The sequence below is a fragment of the Castor canadensis genome, chromosome 15, assembly GCF_047511655.1.
Source record: "Castor canadensis chromosome 15, mCasCan1.hap1v2, whole genome shotgun sequence".
Lineage (NCBI taxonomy): Eukaryota > Metazoa > Chordata > Mammalia > Rodentia > Castoridae > Castor > Castor canadensis.
The window spans coordinates 80,592,538-80,612,729 of record NC_133400.1 but is presented as its reverse complement, the minus strand read 5'-3'; the positions used below and the strand labels follow the sequence as shown (position 1 = coordinate 80,612,729).

The window sequence follows — 20,192 nt, the reverse complement described above, 5'->3', positions numbered from 1 at the left end:
GAGATTCTTAGGTACTTATGTGACTATTCAATTGATTCTCATATCTTTCGATATTAACCTCAGTGAAGATAAACCCTGGCTGTTTTCACTTGTTATGTCCCCAGTCTGACATAGCCTCAATAAATTCTTGGTGGAGAAATGAATAAGTTGCAGGAATATTTTAAGATATCATTTATATAGAGAAGTATAAGTTGAAATGGTGCTTTATTGATGAAACCATAAATGTAAGTATAATGTTAATGAAATAAAAAGTCAACATTTGATGACTTCGCTTTATCTCCTTAGTAACAACATATGTGATTTTTTTCTCTCCTAACAGAACCTACCTTGCCAGTAAAAACTCCCAGGTCCTCCTACTATAAGGTCTCCATTCTATAAAACAGAAGCAGACACAGGAACAATTATAAAAGAAACACTAAAAATTTTAAAAGGGTGATTAATTATTGCTAATAACCACTACTCTACACAATTTTTTACTCATAAAAATTTTTTTCAAAGAGGTCCTTATATCAAGAGGTCCTAAAAGAGTCCTGCAGGCCATTTTCTTCCCCTTTTTGCTTTTAATTATTTAGTGTTTGTCACATTAAATAATTTTAATTTGACTCAGTCAGGCAAGTTGAAATTCCTTCCTTAGGAATACATAAATTCAGTTTTTTTGGCATTGCCTCTAGTAAGCAAAATATTTACATGTTTAATGCTATCAATTTAGCAGGCATGGTCTTTGTAAAAAGCCTTGGTGATAAAAAAATTCATTCCAATTTTTTCAAGACCATAATAATACCTGTTGCCCCTCCCCCATACATCTGTAAGCCCATTCTTTTCTCAGGAGAGAAAGCAAAAACTCAGACCAGCAAATATAAACAGTTTCTAATCTACCTACTGTCCCATTTTCTGTACCTTATCTGTAAATTTCAGTGGAAAAAAATTAACACAAAACTGAAATTTCTTACAATATTTTCAAAACCATAGAATCTTTGTCCTTCTTATTTGTATAGACATCTCTGTTTTTAAAGTTTTAAAAAAGTATATGAATTTTATATAAATACTAAATCAGACCAGCCAATTATAGATAAGACATAAGAAAGTTCTTCTTTTCATTGTACATCTTTCTGTAATATTTAATAAGTTGTTATGTGCATAGGTTATGTAATTGAAATAAACAGCAATCAGAAAAAAAATTGAGAGAAGTTGCCAGGTATGATGTACCTAAAGTTTCTTTGGTTATTGCTGTAGTTTGGGGAGGGGCATATGGAGTGGGAATGCAAGACAGAGTAAAAATAACAGCAACAAGAAAAAAACATATTAAATACTAGAAGATGCAAAACCAAAAGAATTCACCTTGTAAAAATCCAGACTAAATCCTGCTTGGCAGTAACCCTGGCCTTCAGGATCGGCATTGCCTGGAATGGTCAGAACATATCAATGTTATAATATCATTTCTAAGCTATATATTTTAACAACCAATTCAAGATATTCTGTTATTTTCTGTGCAGACTTCCTAAGTTTAAAATGATAAATATGTGTTTTATATTTGAAAAATTCACTCTAAGTAATTTATGAAATACATTTCTATGTGTTTTCTTATCCCAAATATCATTGTGATTCTACCCAATGATCAACAGGATTAATGTTCTTTTGGGTTATTATATTGGAATTATTGAACACATCAAGCACTAACTATTCTACATTTAGGGCTTTTATCAGAGAACAAAAGTTTATTTTGATCTTTACAACTCATATTCATTAGAAGAAATAAAATCTCCAAGTTTCAACTGTGTTCCAAATTAGACAGGTGGCAGTAATGTCTCTTTTTGTCCATCCCTTCTAATACATCGATCATTCCTACCAGGTGATGGCTTGAGACATGTCATCTATGTGCATGCTGGATGCACTGGAGGCACCGACAAAGATTTCTATTTTTATGCTCTTTAATAGCAACTTAGTCATAAGTTGTCTCATTAGGTAAGTTAGGTAAATTAGGAAATTACATTTGTGATTGTAATGACTTTCGCAGGAACATAATGTTCACAAAAGGGACATAATTATTCACAAAATAGATGGCTTATTTTTATTCTATCCAATGTAATTCACTCACTGAACGTCCAACAGAATCTCACATATATTTTTAGAAACTATACATATACATTCTAAGGTTATGTTACCAAAATCTTTAGGGCTATAGGATCAGGAATTTACTACTTACAACATATTTGAAAGAGCTCCTTTCATTTCTAAGGGCCTAAATTATAGCTAAAATGTAGTTAAGTAGGGGGAATGTCAATTGTTATATATTAGACAAGAACATGGTAATAATTACTTATTTCTTATCAAGAATATGACAAATGAAAATTAAAATGAGAGGGGAGGAAAGAAAATGAACACCATCACAGGAAATGTTTATAGGCTGAGTGGAGCCTGTTCTAGAAGCTTTTTGAAATGGATCTGGTCCTTCCAGGTCTCTCTTGCATTTTTTTTCCTTTCCTTTGGTCAGTACTTACCTAATTTTAACATTGTCATCAATTCTTTCCAGATGTTCCCTTCATTTTTAAAAATACCTTTCTACTTCATATAGTGTATTTTAACAAAATTTCATCGTTTTTTCACAACTATATATTGTGGTTTATGGTTATGAATTTTATAAAATTCCCTGAAATCTCATCTGTGTAGCTTCAAATGTCAGGATCCTAGTCGTCTAGAAGTTCATGAATGTAAATATTTATATGCAACCAGAAATATATGAGAATACATATTACTATGCAAACCTATCTGTATTACATTGAGTATATTTAATAAATGCATTTTAAGCACACCAATCTTTTTAAATCAGTGTTTTTATATTTTTAATATTTTAAATTATTTAAAAGGGAAGAAACATGACCATTCTTTGAAGTTGCTTCATTTTAAGACAGGAAACTGCAAAATTTAAGAGAGAATACTAAAAAATTCATTGAGAAAATAACCAACTTCAAATGTTTCTTTTGAGTGGCAATTATAGTAGACTGTGAGGTTATTTCCTCTACAAAGCCATTTCTTTTTTCTCATTGAATTGTAAATTATGGGAGCTAAAGAAATCTTTCTTCTTAGAACTTCAGAGCATCTCTGAACTTTATAACTATGCCCCAGAGTGAACTCAGGAACCCAGGGTTGTAGGCTGTTCATTCACTAATATTTGTTGATTTCCAGAGTAAAAATTGAAGGTGTGTGCGAAATGTCCTCACCTGAATTCTGAATGAGCATCAGAGTCAAAGACATGTCATTAATACGAATGAGCAAGTTACCTCCCACACTGATCACAGTATCCATGGAGTGGGTTTGTGCTATAGAATTAACATAAAGTGCTTTTTTAAGTTCTCTTTTGAAAATAATATCATTTGATATTCCTGTTCTGTGATAGCGACCATATGCTCATGAACAAGCTAGCTTTGTTTTACTGAACTGTGAACTTTTTAGCCATGACAGGAAGTCTGCTCTTTGGATGATTTGAAGAGGAAGAAGTACAAGTAAGAACAGGGAACCCATGAGTGTGTGGAAACTGCAGATATATGCTAGAACCAAAGCAATCCTTGGCAATTTGTTTACTATACCGCAACTCAACCTGAGCTCTATTTTGCCTTTGCTGGGCTATATTTCTACTTAGGAAAATAAATAGCAAATAAGTTAGCATCACAATGTGCCCCAGGAACCCATCATGCACATTATGGAAGATGGTTCAAACTTGTCTATATTTAATTATTTCAGTCTGAGCTCTCACATCACACAGACAGTCAGGCAAAAGGGCAGAACAAGAAGCAGTAACAAGCTTTACAAATGATCATCCACAATGTTATTTGGAGGAACACAATATGTCATTAAGGCGAAAGTCATATGAAGGATAGGCTTGTCATTTTAGTTGCACTAGTTTGCTGTTTGGGGTAAGCATCATTAGCACTCCTGTCCATCATGAAAAGTGTGATATGTGCACATATAAACATGGATGAAGCAAGTTCAATTTGTCTTTAGCATCAGAATAGTGACCTCTTCCCAAACCCAAGAGCCAAGAACTTTGGATGGATTGTGATCCAAGCTATGCCTCTCTTTAATTGATGTCTGTGTCCAAGGGCTCTCCCCTCCCCTCCCCACTCCAACTGTCATTTGCTAAAAGAATCTCTTCCTATCACCTGAACAAAGAGCTCCCTTCTTCCTGTCCCCACAGGCTCAGATCGCACATTCCTCGCTTGCATTGCTATATTTTTCTTAGCAGTATTGTCACTACCTGATATTATATTATGAACTTACTTAAGGTTTTGCCTGTCTCGCTCACCAAAATGTTAGTTCATGGGAAACAGGAGGCCCTGTTTTCTCTTGTTCTTTGTTGTGTTCCCTAAATGTAGAATAATTATTGCCAGTACAATAAACAAGTATTTAAAGAATAGGTAACTGAGTGTAATTACCTATAAAGAATCTTCATTTTAAAGGTATTTAAAATAAAGTCCTTATTTTACAGACTGTTCATTTGGCTGACACTGAGAAACTCATGAGCTTCTCTTTGCCAAAATCTCCATCAAAACCCACCAGAGGTGAAAAGTTCCATTCTCAATTCTTTGGAGCTTTAAATTTCAGCAGCTTCTTTGTTAACCTTCAAATGTCCCTGTTCCATTTTTTTGTCTTCATTATTTATTTCTGATATTTGCTCATTATCTTCCCTAAATTAATCTTGAATTTAAAATTATTTATGTAGAATGGGGGAACTTGTATTTTTAAGGATCAAACTAATTGCAGGTTGAGTTTTTTAAAAATCAATATCCTGAAATCAATATCACTAGAATGTTCTTTCTAGTGATATTTCTCCTACTACCACCATGTGTTTTTGTGAATTGTTGAGAATAAGAACGGAAATTCATTGGTTGTTTATCCACAAATCCCATTGATGTACTTGGCACTTGGAGAAGTTCATAAAAGAGCTCTGAACAAAAAAGCAATCAGCCAATTGATCAATCATTATTCCAAAGTCCTTGGGGATTCCACAAACATGAAGCAATTAAATAGCAATTCCCCAAGGATGGCACTCATAGGCTTACTTTACAGGGTGCTTTGCTGGAAGAGCACTTGAACTGTACACTTGCACCCCAAGTGTACAGAATCATTTTGGGAGAATAAGGGGTGACTCTCCATGGTAAGCAGAAAGGTATATCATGAACAACCCAAGGCGACTGCCACCAAACAAAGCAGCTGTCATTGAGAACACAGCCAGACTAAATGCTCAAGTCAGTTGTGCTCAGGTCTATGCACACTAGCTAACACCTTTCCTGCCATGAAAAAGCGAATTGGACAGTCAAAATTCATTAGAACACAGACTAATGAATTTTTTGTACATTTCAGCCACAACTGACAGTGTAAGACTATCAATTTCACTGAAGAATCTCTAAAATCCGAATTTAGAAAACATGGAAGAGGATCAGCAAAATTCTGAGTCTTGGCCCTACTATCACAGCAAGACATCCTGTAAAGCTGTCAATACCCTCAGCTCTTTTCCTCATAACTCATCAGTGGTGTTTCAAGCTCATCCATGCTTCTGTCTACAGTAGAAAAGCTCTTCAGCTAAATTCCGGTCTCAAGGAATAAAAATAACTTACTGTTCCTACAAGGAGAATACTCAGCATATGCACTGAAATTTTGAATTGCTACATAGCAAGTGCCAACTGGGTCCTTTTCTGGTGTTGGTTTTAGAGTTCTCCAGTGATACAGAGGAGCACAAGCCTATAAAACATCAAAAACAGTAAATATATTTTCAATGTAGGTTTCTCACATAATAGCTTGATTTGAATTATAGATTAGTATACTTAAAGTTATCACAAACTATGTTACATTATTAGGTGAATTAATTGGCCTCTGTAGTCAGAGTCAAACTTCTAAAAGCAATTTTTAACATTAGTACATAGTGAAACTAACAAAATTTAAACATGTTCAAAGAATGTGACCCCCTGATAATATCTGAAGTGCAATAAAAGTAACCTGGCAAAAGAAAATTACTTCCTACAAGCAAAGAACCCATATTTTCTCTCTCCCCCCCTTAAAAAAATCTATTAGACCTGCATAAAAGCAAATAAATAGTGAGTGAATCAGAGTGATGTCTTAAAATGAGAATTAGTTCCTTTATTTGCGAATTGTTCCTTTATTTATCTAATTGTTCTAAAAAGTACTTTCAAATCAAAGGATGCAGAAAAGTTTATAAACTTCCATTTTGTGGATTCCTCTAGTTTATCACTGAAGTATCTTATGAATTTTTAAATGACTTTGTGGTAAGGGGAAAAACTCATTTTCACTTTATGGTATTTGTTCATAGCAAAACCGAAGGCAAAAGAGCATTTTATGCTGGTTTTAGCAATTTTATGAGATGATCAGGAAGTCATTCCAAGAGCACGTTACTGACTCATAAGCATTTCTGAAGCATTGAGACTAGATGTGAGGCAACTCAATACTTTTACTCTCTTTGCTATGGGGAAGTTTATTCTGACACACTAAAGACCTCAGACAACCTTCCAGAGGGAAATGAGTAGCCCAAGTAACCCCACAAATATGTTTTCAATTGTAAGAGGGCAACTCCCCGAAGTGTTAAATATGAACTGTTCCATGTTTATTTCTAGCTAACCTACAGAAGGTGAAGTAATGCAGCCCTAGTCATACTATGCAACTTCTGCTCAGACTGGTGCCTCCTTTAGAACTTATTCAATTGCCAATAGCACATAATACAGACATTTGCATGTAAAATTCACTTATAAATGTGTGTTGACTTAAATGCATGCCCACGAGATAGACATTGAAACATAATTTGACAATACCAAATTGTTACACATTAGTTGTTATATCTTTGTTGTTATGATATATAATTCATCATATCAGATACTTATTTGATGCCTTGCTCACACCTTCCAATGTTATCTGGAGAAAATAAGATATACTCATTACATTCTACCTTGTGATGCCATTTCTAGGAATATCTTAATGTGTAAAGATGGAACTGCTTCTAAATAAGCTTGTCTAATATCAGGAATTTTGCCAGCAAAAATTAATTTAACCATGGGCAGGACATGGTCATACACTTCCAGCTACTTGGGAGATGGAGACAGAAAGATCTGGTTCAAAGCCAGCTGGGTAAAAAGTGTCAGTGAGAGCCTGTCTCAAAATAAGCTGGGAGTGGTATGTACGTGCCTGTAATCCCAGTTACTAGGGAGGTGAAAGGTAGGAGGATCACAGTCTGAGGCTGGCCTGGTCAAAAGTGCAGTGTGAGTTCTTATCTGAAAACAACACTAGAAGCAAAAAGGACTGAGGTGTTGCTCAAGTAGCAGTGCAAGTACAAGGCCTGGAGTTCAAGCCCCACTGCCACAAAATTATAATCATAATAACAATACCCTAATAATAACAGTAAGAAAAACATAATTTCATGACATGCTCTTGTTTCTTCTTTAGAAACTTAGATTATAACAAGAGCATGGTATTTAAAAGTTAGATATGAAATTCTATTTAAATTGAATAACATTATTTTCGTAGAGATGGTGATGATTTTTTTGGCTCCTGTTTTCTAGCTTGAAGTCTCTGTGTGTTTTACCTGGTTGTCCAAGCCATCATCTCTAGAGACACAGAACTCTGGAATCCTATACTAGCTAGCTACTAGCCTATCTTCTAATTTGATGAGAAGTAAATACAGAGCCTGACTTTAAAATCATTTTATGCTTCAGAATGTCCTTGGAAATCGAGTCCAATGTATAATGACTTTTAGTAAAGATAACCCATATCCTCAAGAAAACCACTCTACTACAACTTCAGTTTTTTTGGTTTTATCTTTCTATAGTCTTTGCCAAAGACCCAAAACACTCTCTAAGCCATCCAGATTCCTTTATCGTTGGGCCTCTTGGTGAAGTGATAAGTTACCTCACTGATGAATTCAACATCAGGGGTAAATGGTGAAGTACAAGGGGGAGTCTGGATAGTCCAACATTCACCTGTGCCCTTGATATCATCTACTGGCCTCATCTCTGTCTCACCAAATGAAATTTAATGCCAGTAACATTCTTTCCAGTGTTTTCCTTTTGTCAGCTCTAAAATGTTACCTTTTTCATATCTGCTAGTGTCATTCTGATATGAAACACACACAGATGTGATATGCTTAGGCTTTGATTCAAATCTGATATGTACACACATGATACCTGCATACTCAACATGTTATTTCTTTAGGCAGCATTTTACAGTTTTAATAACTATCTCACATAGGGTAGAATTCTTCATTCTGCTAAGTTTCAACACTCAAAAAGTACAGATTAACTTGAAATACACCTTACATTATCATATTTTCCATTATATAACTTAGAAAATCCAAGAATACTGGAAAATTTTATTACAAACATATTGCATTATTATTTTGTCAAGAGTTTTGAAGGTTTCTACAAATATTGGGTTAGTGTGTAACATAATTTTTCACAGCTTAAAAAATTAATACAGTACCCCAAAGATTTTTTGAACCTCAAAACAGTGATTAGGATGGAACTAGCTTTTGCATATATCCCACAAGCTACACCTCACTGGAGAATAAAAAAGATCTTACCAACTCTGGAATAAAACTATACTAATGCAAATATAATTCTGCAAGGAATAAATTGAAAATGCTGGGTTTCTAACTAGGGAGGGTAATCTATATTTTACATCTCACCTATTTTATATCAAAATCTCTTGGGGGTTAACCACAGACTAAGTAAAAGTAATCATCTGTGTTAGATACTTATAAATCATAGTTCAAATTGCTTTAAACAAATTAATGAACTCAGAGAATCAGAAATCTAGTAGTTTTAAAATTATTACTATGAAAGGACACTTTCCTTTTGTTCTAAAAAAATCAATGGTACTACAGTAGATTGACTGTTTAAACATCCCGAGGGTAGTAATCCTATTTTTCTTGACAAAATTTAAGCAGCCTTTTAAATCAATCTTAAGCAATAAAATATTTAACTCCTTAAGATGTAACTTTTAATTTTTCATTTTTCTTAGTCATTTTTGAAATATTGGAAAATATCTAACTGATCTAAAAAACAAGCTTCATTTCCTATAGCTTTGAACACGAAAATAGATTCTTCAGATTTTAAGCACTGAATTTCTTTAAAATGTCAATAAGCTTATCTTTGAAAATCTAGCATGTTCTTGTATAAAAGAGTTTTTCTAAATATGAGCATTAGAACATTTTAGGGTACTAGGATTCCAAAGCAGCACCACACCACACAGTTCATACTCACCACGACTTTTCCTTTGTGAGCTTTTACTGTTGCTCCAAACCATTGGTTTGATTTATACTCTATAGGTTCCTTAGTTCCATTAACTCTGATCTTCCTGTTGTCTGACAAGGAGGATATAAATTATTAATAGTCTATAAAATGTGGCAGTCAATTAAAACACATAGTAATAAACATGGACACTAAAAATACCGGAAGAACTAATAGCAATCCTTCCTAAAAAGTTGAAGAGGGTTAAATAGTTCTAAGGGTCAGTATTAACCTGATACTAAAGGCAGATAAGGACATACAAGAAAAGAAAATTACAGGCTAATATCCCTGATGAACATAGATGCAAACATCCTCGATGAAATAATAGCATCTTGAATTCAGTAGCACATTTAAGATACCCATTCACCATAACTATGCGAGATGCAAGGATGGGTTAGCACATGCAAAACAATAAACGTTGTAAATAAACATGATATCATCTCAATAGACACAGACAAAGATTTGGCAATATTCAACAACCTTTCATGATTAAAAACGCTCATCAAATAAAATATAGAAGAAACATACCTCAAAACAACAGAGGCCATATATCACAAGCTAACATCACACTTAATGGTGAAAATTTAAAACACTTTCCTCCAAGGTCAGGAATAAGACAAGGATATGCATTCTTGACACTTGTATTAAACATAACATTGGAAGTCCTAACCAGAGCAATTGGTCAAGAAAAAGAAATAAAAGGCACCTAAATCAGAAAGGAAGAAAATACATTGTCTCTCTTTACAGATGACATGGTTACCTTAGTAAGAAAGAATACTATTATAAAGGCTGAAGGAATAAGAGCTGGTGAAGAGCTGGAGGAAAAGGAGTCCTTTACACACTACTGTGGGAATGTAAATTAGTACAGCCATTATGGAAAACAGTATGGAGGTTCTTTAAAAAATAAAAAATAGAATCAACGCATGATCTGGTGATTCTAGTTCTGAGTATATATCCAAAGGAAATGAAATCAGTATGTAAAAGAGATATCCCCATGTCATGTTCATTTAATTATTCACAATAGCCAGGATATGGGATCATTTTCAGTGTCTATCAATGGATGGATGGATAAAGAAAATGTTTGATATATGCAAGAGAATAGATTTGGCCATAAAAAGGAGAGCCTGTCATTTGTGACATGAATGAACGTGAAGTACATAATACTAAGTAACAAAATACTGCCCAATCTCACTTATGTGGAATCTAGAAAAGAAAGTTCAACTCATAAAAGCAGAGAGTAGAATGATGGTTACCCGAAGCTACTGGAGAAGTGGAGATGGAGAATGTTGTTGAACAGGTAAAAAGCTTCAGTTAGGCCTGGTGCCAGTGTCTCACACCTGTAATCCCAGCTACTCAGGAGGCAGAGAGCAGGAGGATCATGGGTTTGAAGCCAGAACTAGGCAAATAGTTTATGAGACCCTATTTTGAAAAAGTCCATTACAAAAGAGGGCTGGTGGAGTGGCTCAAGAGATAAGAGCACCTGTCCAGCAAGGGTGAAGCCCTGAGTTTTAGCATGGTGACAACAGCTACTAGTAATATATTATAAACTTGAACATTACTGAGATAAGATTTTTTTTTCGGCAGTGCTGGGATCAAACCTATAACCTATGGCCTTACACTGTACCACTGAGCTACATCCTCAGTTCAGAAAGTAGACTTTAAATGTTCTCAACACAGGTAATTGTTAGGTGATAGATGTATTAATTGGCTTGATTTAATTGCTCCAAAGTGTATACATATGTCAAAAGAACCTGTCATATAACATAAATATATTTCATTTTTATTTATCAATTTAAATATACTTGAAATTAATTCTCACCCACCAGGGGATTTCTCTTTAACAAAGCCTAAGCTAAGACTTTCATTAGCTAAATAAAAAATGAAAATAGGTATGTAACATTTCACAACTTAAAATAAGAAATTTTTTATGTTTTATGTTCCAAAAATAGCAATACCCATAAACTTACTATACTATATAGTTATTGTGGATTTTGATAGTCTTGAATCTGTACTTCAGCTGTATATTTGTTCCAGATAGGAGACCAAACAACTATAATTGCTTTAAAGAATTCTGAATCTGTTCCAATAGTGATACATAGAAGTTTCTCTCTGATCCGAAAAGCACAAGGTTTCTCAGCAAGACTCCAAGGTCTTGGTTTTTAAGTGAGTAACATGTGTCCACACAGCCACTGGAGATAAAGCCCCAACATGGTGTTGCACACCCTTTGCAGATGTCAGCGCAAGAGGGGCCAGCTGGGGAGAAACTCAACCCAATTATAACACAATTCAGGTCTTAATCAGAAGCAGAGGTCTTTTCTTTCATTCTTGGTTTCCAGTCAACTTACTTCCCATCTGTCCTGTTCTAACAGGAGCTCCATCAGTAATAGCTAAAGAATTTCTAAATACTAGACTATCTTATGTATGTTTCCTTTCATATCTATTATATTTTTCTTCTTGGCTCACTAATACATTATAAAGTGACCTTTTAGCTCCTATTAGGTAAGGCCAAAATAAACATAATTAAACCTTCACTTGAGTTTACTTATGATTACAGACTTTTAAAATAATTCATTATGTATACTTAATTTGAACCTAAAATTTATATTTTGACATGTTAATAGAAAATAGTTAATTTCCTTCTTAAAAATCTTGTGCTTTTGATGTTTCTGGACTTTTTTTTAAAGTACATTATATACATGTATGAAAAGGTCACAATGCAACCCGTTATTTTGTAAAATCAATATACACTAATTTAAAAGTGCATAGAAAAAAAGGCAAGTTCTGGAAATCCTCACCCAATGTGTACACTACTGGCAAAGAATTACAGCATCTTATGGCTTACAGCCTAAAATGGAAAATATAAACATTTCTATTTACATCTAGGAAGCTTGGTTGATTATAGAATGCAAAGCTAAAGGATCTTACAATCATTAACTAGTTGATTTTGGGAGATTCATTCAATCTACTGGAGTTTTAAATTATTCTCTAAAATGAGGATGAGAACACCTTCTTCCACTCCTCCTTCACAGGAACTCATAAAAAACAGAAATCTCATAGCAATTCACTCCTTAGACAACACCCCTTAATTACAAACCTGGAAATTCAACATTATTCTGAGAACTGGAAGGGACCACACACACACACACAGACATACACACAATAGATTATTATTAGTGATTTGTGGCACTCAGGATGAAATTAGTGACATCTCATGATTATCAATATGGCTTTGATTAAGCATGGGGTGAGAGGAATCCTACAGTGGCTTTGAAATTTCTAAATTGCTAACCAACTAAAAAGTCATGGAAAGAAGAGTGGCAGCTCAAAAATTCAAACATAGTTTTAGTTAAAGGAGATCCCCCAAAGTACCTATGAAAAGCAGATTTCTGTGAGGAAGGAAATGAATTATAGGGGAGACAGATGCCAGTTCTGAGCTGGACCTTTTTGTCAGATTAAACAATGTGATAATTCTACCTGGTTGGTTCTTGAGGCATCTTTTTTGCTACTTTAGGTTGAATTATGTAGTAACTTCATTGAGAGAACAAAATATGGTTGCTTTTCAGCAATTTTCTGGATGAATACTACAAATGAATGGAATTCATTAATTCTATACCTAGTCCAAAGCACATAATTGAGAATTTCACTGTCCCAGGCTGCAATTCACTAAAATCCGTTTGGATCTAGGTGTATCATTCTTTCATTGAAATCCATTATCACCTTTTTAAAATTCTGCTTTATTATTTTCTGGCTTTTAATCTAACACTGTAGTTTTGTAGTATTTCAGATAAGTAAGATAGATTTGGCTTGATGGTGAAAGTGAGCTTCCTCTATTTTCTCCCCTTCCTTTTCTGAATGAGATTCTTCCATACCAACTAACCCACAGGGTGTTCTACTCTCTGTGGGTTAATGGGGCTCAATAAATTTTTGAGGCATGGAGGATGCTTGTGATTTACTTTGATGTGACCTTTACCAAACTAACTCCCAGACTGTATCTATCAATACTCAGCACTGTATCTCGCCCTCTAAGCTCTCCTCTGTATGGTAGAAGCTGAAAGCCAAGAAAATACATTTCCAGGACTCTCTTGTAAGCAGGATTGTGGATGAATGAGACGCTCAAGGGAACTTTGGTTCCAGGGCAGAAGAGAGAAGTTGCTAATTTCTGGTGGGAGCTATAGACAGGCACATGGGCCTTAGTGGTGACAGAATTGATGCTCTCTCATCAGTTCCCAAACATCTTCCTGCAAATCATGTCTTTGGTGTTCCTTGGGCAGCTAAGATCATGTCCTGTGATCCTAAACTGCCAAATTCCTTGATCTGTAGAGACTTCCTGACCTTCACACTTTACCCTTTCCCAAGTCCTTGTGAGTGTCAATCTCTATGAAATTCCTCCTTAGTGATGACAATCAAAGTGGGTTCTATTGTCCTAAACAAACCCAAACCCTAGTAGGTGCACTGATGACATGGGATAAAGCATTTAGGGCAAGCTACATGTCCTCTTGCAGCAGAAGAAAGGCATCTGGCTACCCCAGGGTATTGTCAAGTCCACCAAACTCCTGAGAAAGAACAGTGGCTCTGAGAGATGGTGGGGACAGTTGGGAGCCTAAGAAAATATCTAGTTAGTATATCGCAAACTACAGAGGAAGCTAAGTCCAAAGTTACAAAAAGCTTTTGAAGTGTCTGCATGCAATTTAAAGTTTTCTAAGTGCCAGAACACTATTTATAAAGTTAATAAATAAGTGAAAATCCCAGTGAATTTTTTTTCAAGTAAAGGATCAAGTCTGGGCATGGTGGTACTGTTGCAATCACAGCTACTTGGGAGGTAGAGGTAGAAGAATCACATTCCAAGGCTAGCCCAGGCAAAAGTAAGACCCTACCTATATGATAAACAAAAAGAAAAAGGATTGGAGGCATGGCTCAAGTGGCAGGGTCCTAAGTTCAAACTCTAGTTACCCCACAAAAAGGAAAGAAAAAGATGAGAAAATATCAATATATTTAATATATAAAGAGCTCCCAAATCAGTTCAAAACATTCAATAGAAAAAAATGTGTTAAGGACCTGAACAGTCTTTGCAGGGAAAAATAAATCAGTAGCCTGTAAATTCATGGGAAATTTTGAACTTCAAATGAAAACAGTAATAGCTTAACACTTGCCACCTACTAGTATAGCAAAAAGAAAATTATAACATTCACTCCATTCTCAAGATAACAGATGTGACATTTTGAAATGGATGTTGGACAACAAATTTTAAGTGAATTTTTCTAATGACTCAGAAATTCTACTTTCAGAATTTTATTCAATAGAAATAACTCCAATGCTGGAAGAGACAATATGAAGATGATACTGTTGTATTTGTGATAGAAAAACTGTAAGTTAATGTACATAAATAAAGAACTCTGAAAAACATCTCGATCATCTATAAGTAAGACTGCTGCCTGGCTGTTAAAACATATATGACACAATATGATAGAAGTGTATGCAGTGGTGCAGAATAATGTCCACAAAATATATTTTTCTTTTGAACTGTTTTGAGACTCATAAGTACAGAAAAGCATGAGGACTTGGTATAACAAATTCTTGTATTTCTGTTGGGCAGAGCTAACAATTGTGGAGTTTTTTCATATTCACAGACATGGTAGTCCCTTCTTACACCATTCCACTTCCATTTCCCTTACCTCTCTTCCAGAGGCTGTACCATTATGAATTGGTGCAGACATTTAAAAAGTAATTTCATGAATAATATAGAGCAGAGGGTTACAAATTATTTCTGTCAAGGTCCAGATAATAAATGCTTTAGACTTTGCAATCTCTTGTAGTCTTTGTCACAACTGCTCAATTCTGTCCTCATAGCAATGGCAACCCATAGGCGATATGCAAAATAATGCTGTGTTCCAGTAAGATTTTATTTATGGGCACAGAAATTTGAATTCCATATAATTTTCATGTGTCATGAGATGTTATTCTTTAAAATGTTTTCCAGTCATTTAAAATATAAAAACTATGGTTAACTTATAAGCAATACAAAAACAGATGGTGGGCAAGGTTTAGTTGTAGTTTGCCAACAATTGATAAAGTATTCTTTTGTCTGTTCTTTTTTACTGAATTAAAGGCATTAGATTATTTTATTTGCATGTAGCAGTCTGTATTTGTGTTTTACAATCCATTTTATGTCTGTGAAAGTTGTCCATAAATAGTTTGCTTGCTAGTTAGATATGTAAATACAAAGATATATAGAAACATAGATGGGTGGGTATATGATGGATTTATTTATCTCATGCTTTTTAATTCCTATATAGTATTGTTTCCCACTGGAAAATCATCTAAATTTTATTTACCCATTTCACTTATGTATAAAACTTTAGAGTATTTTTAGTTTGCTATTACTACAATCATGAATGTCCTTACATACATCTTCATCTACTATCCATTCACTCTGGTACCAGACCAGAAGTGACATTGCTGGGTCATAGAAAAGTATCACTTCCATTTTATCAGGTATGCCAACTAATCTCCAAAGAACTTCCATTTCCAGATCGAGTAGCAGTGCAGGAGAGAGAAGGGGTATATTTCACTCTTGCTATTATAGGACATTTTCTCAATCTAGTTGACATGAAATGGTATCTCACTTCATTTTCATTTACGCTTCCCTCATTGTTAGTAAGTAAGTGAGTGTGGCCCACTCACTTTTTTCTGTGAATTACTCATTTGTATTCTTTGTTCATTTCCTCTTTGGTTATTGGTTTTATTGATTAGTAAGAGTTCATCACACATTGTGGGAATTGATTCTTTTTTCTTTATATAGATTGCAAATATCTACTCCCAATTTTTTCTAGTCTTTTAACTGTATGGGGATCATTATCTATCTGGAATTTATTCTTTGAAGGAACATGGCAGAGATATCTTGCTTATTTAACATGAAAAGCCAGTTGCCCCAGTGCCATTTATCAAACAATCTCTTTGTGCAGTGATTTGTATCCCAATCTATAATAGTAACTCCTGACATTGCATAGAAGACCAGCATGTCCTGGACCTTCTCTGCCTCAACCTTCCCTACTTTGCCATGTTCATTAAGCTGTAGCCACACTGACTTTCTGTACTTTGAGCACACTAAGGCAGTTACTCTTTCAGCTGCCTGGACTGTCCCTCCCATGGCATTCTACATGGCTTCCTCCTCCTCACTACTTTCCCATATGCACATTTCCCAAGGCATCAACTTAGTCTATTCTTTGTCATTTACTCTCCCTTTTTAATAGCATTTACTGCTGTCTGTGATGATTGTATTTGTTAGTGTGCACATGTGTTTACTGTCCCCTGAGAATGCATATAAATTCCATGAACAGAGACATACTCTGCTTCTCTGTATTTCCCACTTCAAGAACAGTGCCTGGCTCATAGTAGGCCTTCAATAAGTGTTTGTTGAATGAATGGCCAAGCTCCCAACTATTCATTCAGAAGTCTGTCCATGATACAGCATTCAGCATGATCTCACTCTTGTTTAAACATTGTGTTGTGTGTGGAAATTAAATTAAATAATGGTTATCTTGAAGACAAGGAGTATACATAGTTCAACATCCTTTACATTTCTGTTTAATATGTTTCTTATTGTTTAAGCATTTACAGTGAGTATTATTACATTAATGACATAAAACAGAAAGAAAGAAAGAAAACAAGAAATCAAAAAGGGAGGAAGGAAGGAAGAAAGGAAGAAAGGAAGGAAGGAAGGAAGGAAGAAAGGAGAAAGGAAAACCTGGAGATACAATGAAAAGACCTTTAGGCCAACATGAGAAATTTAGATGGGTGTTAGCAATAAAATTGATTTGGCTCTTTCTATGTTTCTGGGCTTTGAAGTAACCTCCCTTAAATTGGCAGCTTTGGTAATCTGGGTACAAATCCCAGTGGGTGGCAGACTTAGTAGATTTTGGTTCTTTGATTCCTGAGAATCAGGGATTCAGAGCAGGAGTGAGGGGCTGTAGAATGTGGTACACACATGGGCTACAGCAGATTTTTCTAATCTTTTAGTTTAGAAAAATGGGAGACATTATAAAAAGTGAAAATAGATCACCACTGGAGAGGGAAGGGACGAGCTGAAACTGACACAGGTATGACCAAACATTTTGGCAGGCAGAGTAATTTTGGAAAACTGTTTATAAAGCTCTCGACCTTGTACTGGAGAAACAGTAAGTTTTCCTATAACCTTCAGTCATCACTTCCAAGTCTGTCCCCCTAGGGACCTTCTTAAAGCCGTTGCAGGAGCTGTCCAGACAGTTTTAATCAGGAAAGGGGAAAAGAAATCTCTAAGTGTTTGCTTTTCTGCAAATGCACACTATAGAAATTTCATTTAAATTGAAACTATGCTATACAAATAAAAACATTAAAAAAGAAACTATGTATATGAGAATAAAGAATACTCATATGTGAAACTCATAGTAAAATCGCTGTGACCAGGCAACCCCTTGTCTAAAAGAACCGAATCCAAGAAAAGACTGTAAGTTGATTTTTGGGTCACAGAAAATTAAACTTCCAAATGTATGACTCTCAACACTCCAAAACCACTATTCTAAGCTATTAAAGAATCTCAATAGTCTTCATTCTCTTAGTTATCCTACTGAGAATTTTCAAGTATTTGAGTAAACATCATACTAATTTATTTTCCCATAAGATGTTCAAGAAATGTGTTACTCTGATCAAATGGTACTCTGTATCTAAGATTAATGATTTATATCGTATATACATACTACATACAAATATGTACATATGGCCATGTGTGGAAACACATACATAACCTAAATAATTTTCTTATCTTTACCTAATAGTGTAAGTCTAAATACCACCCTCTCAATAGCTGAGGTTCCTGACTCCCGATGATCTTTAGCTATGAGACTTTCTTTCCGTTCAGGTTAATTCTCCACTGTTCTTTGTTGAGTCTCACTGCATTTCAGACATTTTTCTTCCTCCTTTTTACCAATTTGCTCAACTCATTTTCCTAAAAACTTGTTTTAAAATGCAGGGCCCCAAACACACTCTTTTTTTCAGATTATTTTAATTTTTTCAAATAATACAGAGTAACACAAATTTATATAAAGAATTATTTAAAGTAGCAAGTGCAAGATTACTAGAATCCAATTTCCTAGACATAGTTGTTAAATTTGATAAACTCATCCAGTCGTTCAGAGTTCAACAACAGAGAAATAAACTATTCTCTTCTGGAAATTATGAGACTTACAAATTCATCTGTTCATTTCACTACAATGTTTGAATGTTTAATTTCATACATTACCAAAGAGCAGTAAAGTTACGTGACAAATTGTGTGCTTTTAGACTTCTAATAATAAATGTTCCTATGAATTTGGGATAGCAATAGTACAGACTTTAATACAATCTTCCTATTATATACTTTTCTGCTTTGAATAAGAATATAAGTTTTCTGCTATAATTATTTCCATATCTAGATCATCTTTCCTAAAATAAAGTTCACATTTTCAACTTCTTGTTTTGAACAACCAGTAGTAGTGAGCCAGTGTTCTTTAGTATTTTATTTAACAATAAAAATGAAGTAGTTTTCTACATCACATCATATTATTTGAAATGTTTTTCATATGTAAATTGACTAAGGTCTTATGTAAAGTCTGTTCTGGGAATACATATGGAGTTTTTTTGGTACAATGGAAGCAATTTTTGGGGGTAGAAATTCTAATTTATGTGAGGCAGCTAAAGGAGCAAAAAATTAGAAGTAAAGAAATGAATCAATTATCTCTCCAGAGGAAAATTAGGAACCATCTGTAGCAGATCAGATTAAAAGTAAACAAACAAACAAAACACCAAAAGCAACTCCCAAGTGTGACATAACAATCAGAAAAGCAGAGCTGACTGCACTTGGATTGTGACTGAAACATCAGCTCACTTCACTGTTTCTGTATTGGCTTAAACAATTTTTTCTATTTGCCAGTCCCAGAGATGGACATAGGCACGTGCACACATACTCATGTACACACACACACACACACACACACACACCTGACTTTTGCAGTGTTTTCTTGGTACAATGAAAAGCCTTCCCCGACACACCAAAACATGCCCTCACTTAAGGATGGAATCTTTTTGTATGCCTGAAGGCATCTTCACTTTCTGCTAAAATAGCACTTATACCAGGCTTACAACTGACATTGCCAGGTCAGAGAGTGTGTCTGCCTTGTTCATTAGTTTTACCCAACATAATGGTAAGTAACCCCTCTAACCAAGCCAGAAACCTGAAGCACATCTTTGACAATTACCAGTTCTATGCTCCAAAATAGCATTCAGTCATCACTTCCTGTTTATTCTGCCTTTTAAATATCTGAAGTCCATCTACTTTCTTCTATCCCTGTTGTCACTTCTGTTGTGGTGACTGCCATTTCCTTTAGCCTCAGTTCCTGCTGTGACTTTCTGGCTGGTCTCCATTGCTCCAGGCTTTCTGCCTTCAAATCTGTTCTCTACTCGGAGCCAGAGATCTTTTTCCAATGTAAAACCAAGCATATAAAGCCTTATCTTGCCAGGATCATTCTTGTCTTCCCCAACTATAGTGAATAAGTATGAATTTTTCATACTTTCTCTCATTTCAAGATTTTCTCACAAGATTCAAGATTACCTGGGATTATGTCTTAGTTGTAGGTACAGCTAAGAAATGAAAGCTTCAATATGGCTCTCAATGTGGCTTAGATGTCACCTTTGGATTGTCAGAGGCACAGCATGCTTTTATTTACTGTCTACTCATTTATTTAAAGCCAACTAACTGATAGGAATGTCTTCAATATGACCTCAAAGGAATGTTTTTTTTTTTTACAGTACTGGGGCTTGAACTCAGGACCTACACCTTGAGTCACTCCACCAGCCCTTTTTTTTGAAGGTTTTTTTTTTGAGATAGGGTCTCAC

The 20,192-nt window shown here is 34.8% G+C and overlaps 1 protein-coding gene across 2 annotated transcripts in view; it reads right to left on the bottom strand.

The window, feature by feature from the left end:
• Nucleotides 1–20,192, bottom strand: part of Itga8 (integrin subunit alpha 8) — a 179,615-nt gene that overhangs the window by 145,557 nt on the left and 13,866 nt on the right. For both annotated transcript variants that reach the window (XM_020171319.2, XM_074056601.1), the window contains exons 3-6: nt 9,261–9,361; nt 5,613–5,736; nt 1,339–1,400; nt 327–372 (exon numbers count right to left, since the gene is read on the bottom strand). In XM_020171319.2, coding sequence (XP_020026908.2) covers nt 327–372; nt 1,339–1,400; nt 5,613–5,736; nt 9,261–9,361 — 333 coding nt within the window. The remainder of the gene's footprint in view (nt 1–326; nt 373–1,338; nt 1,401–5,612; nt 5,737–9,260; nt 9,362–20,192) is intronic.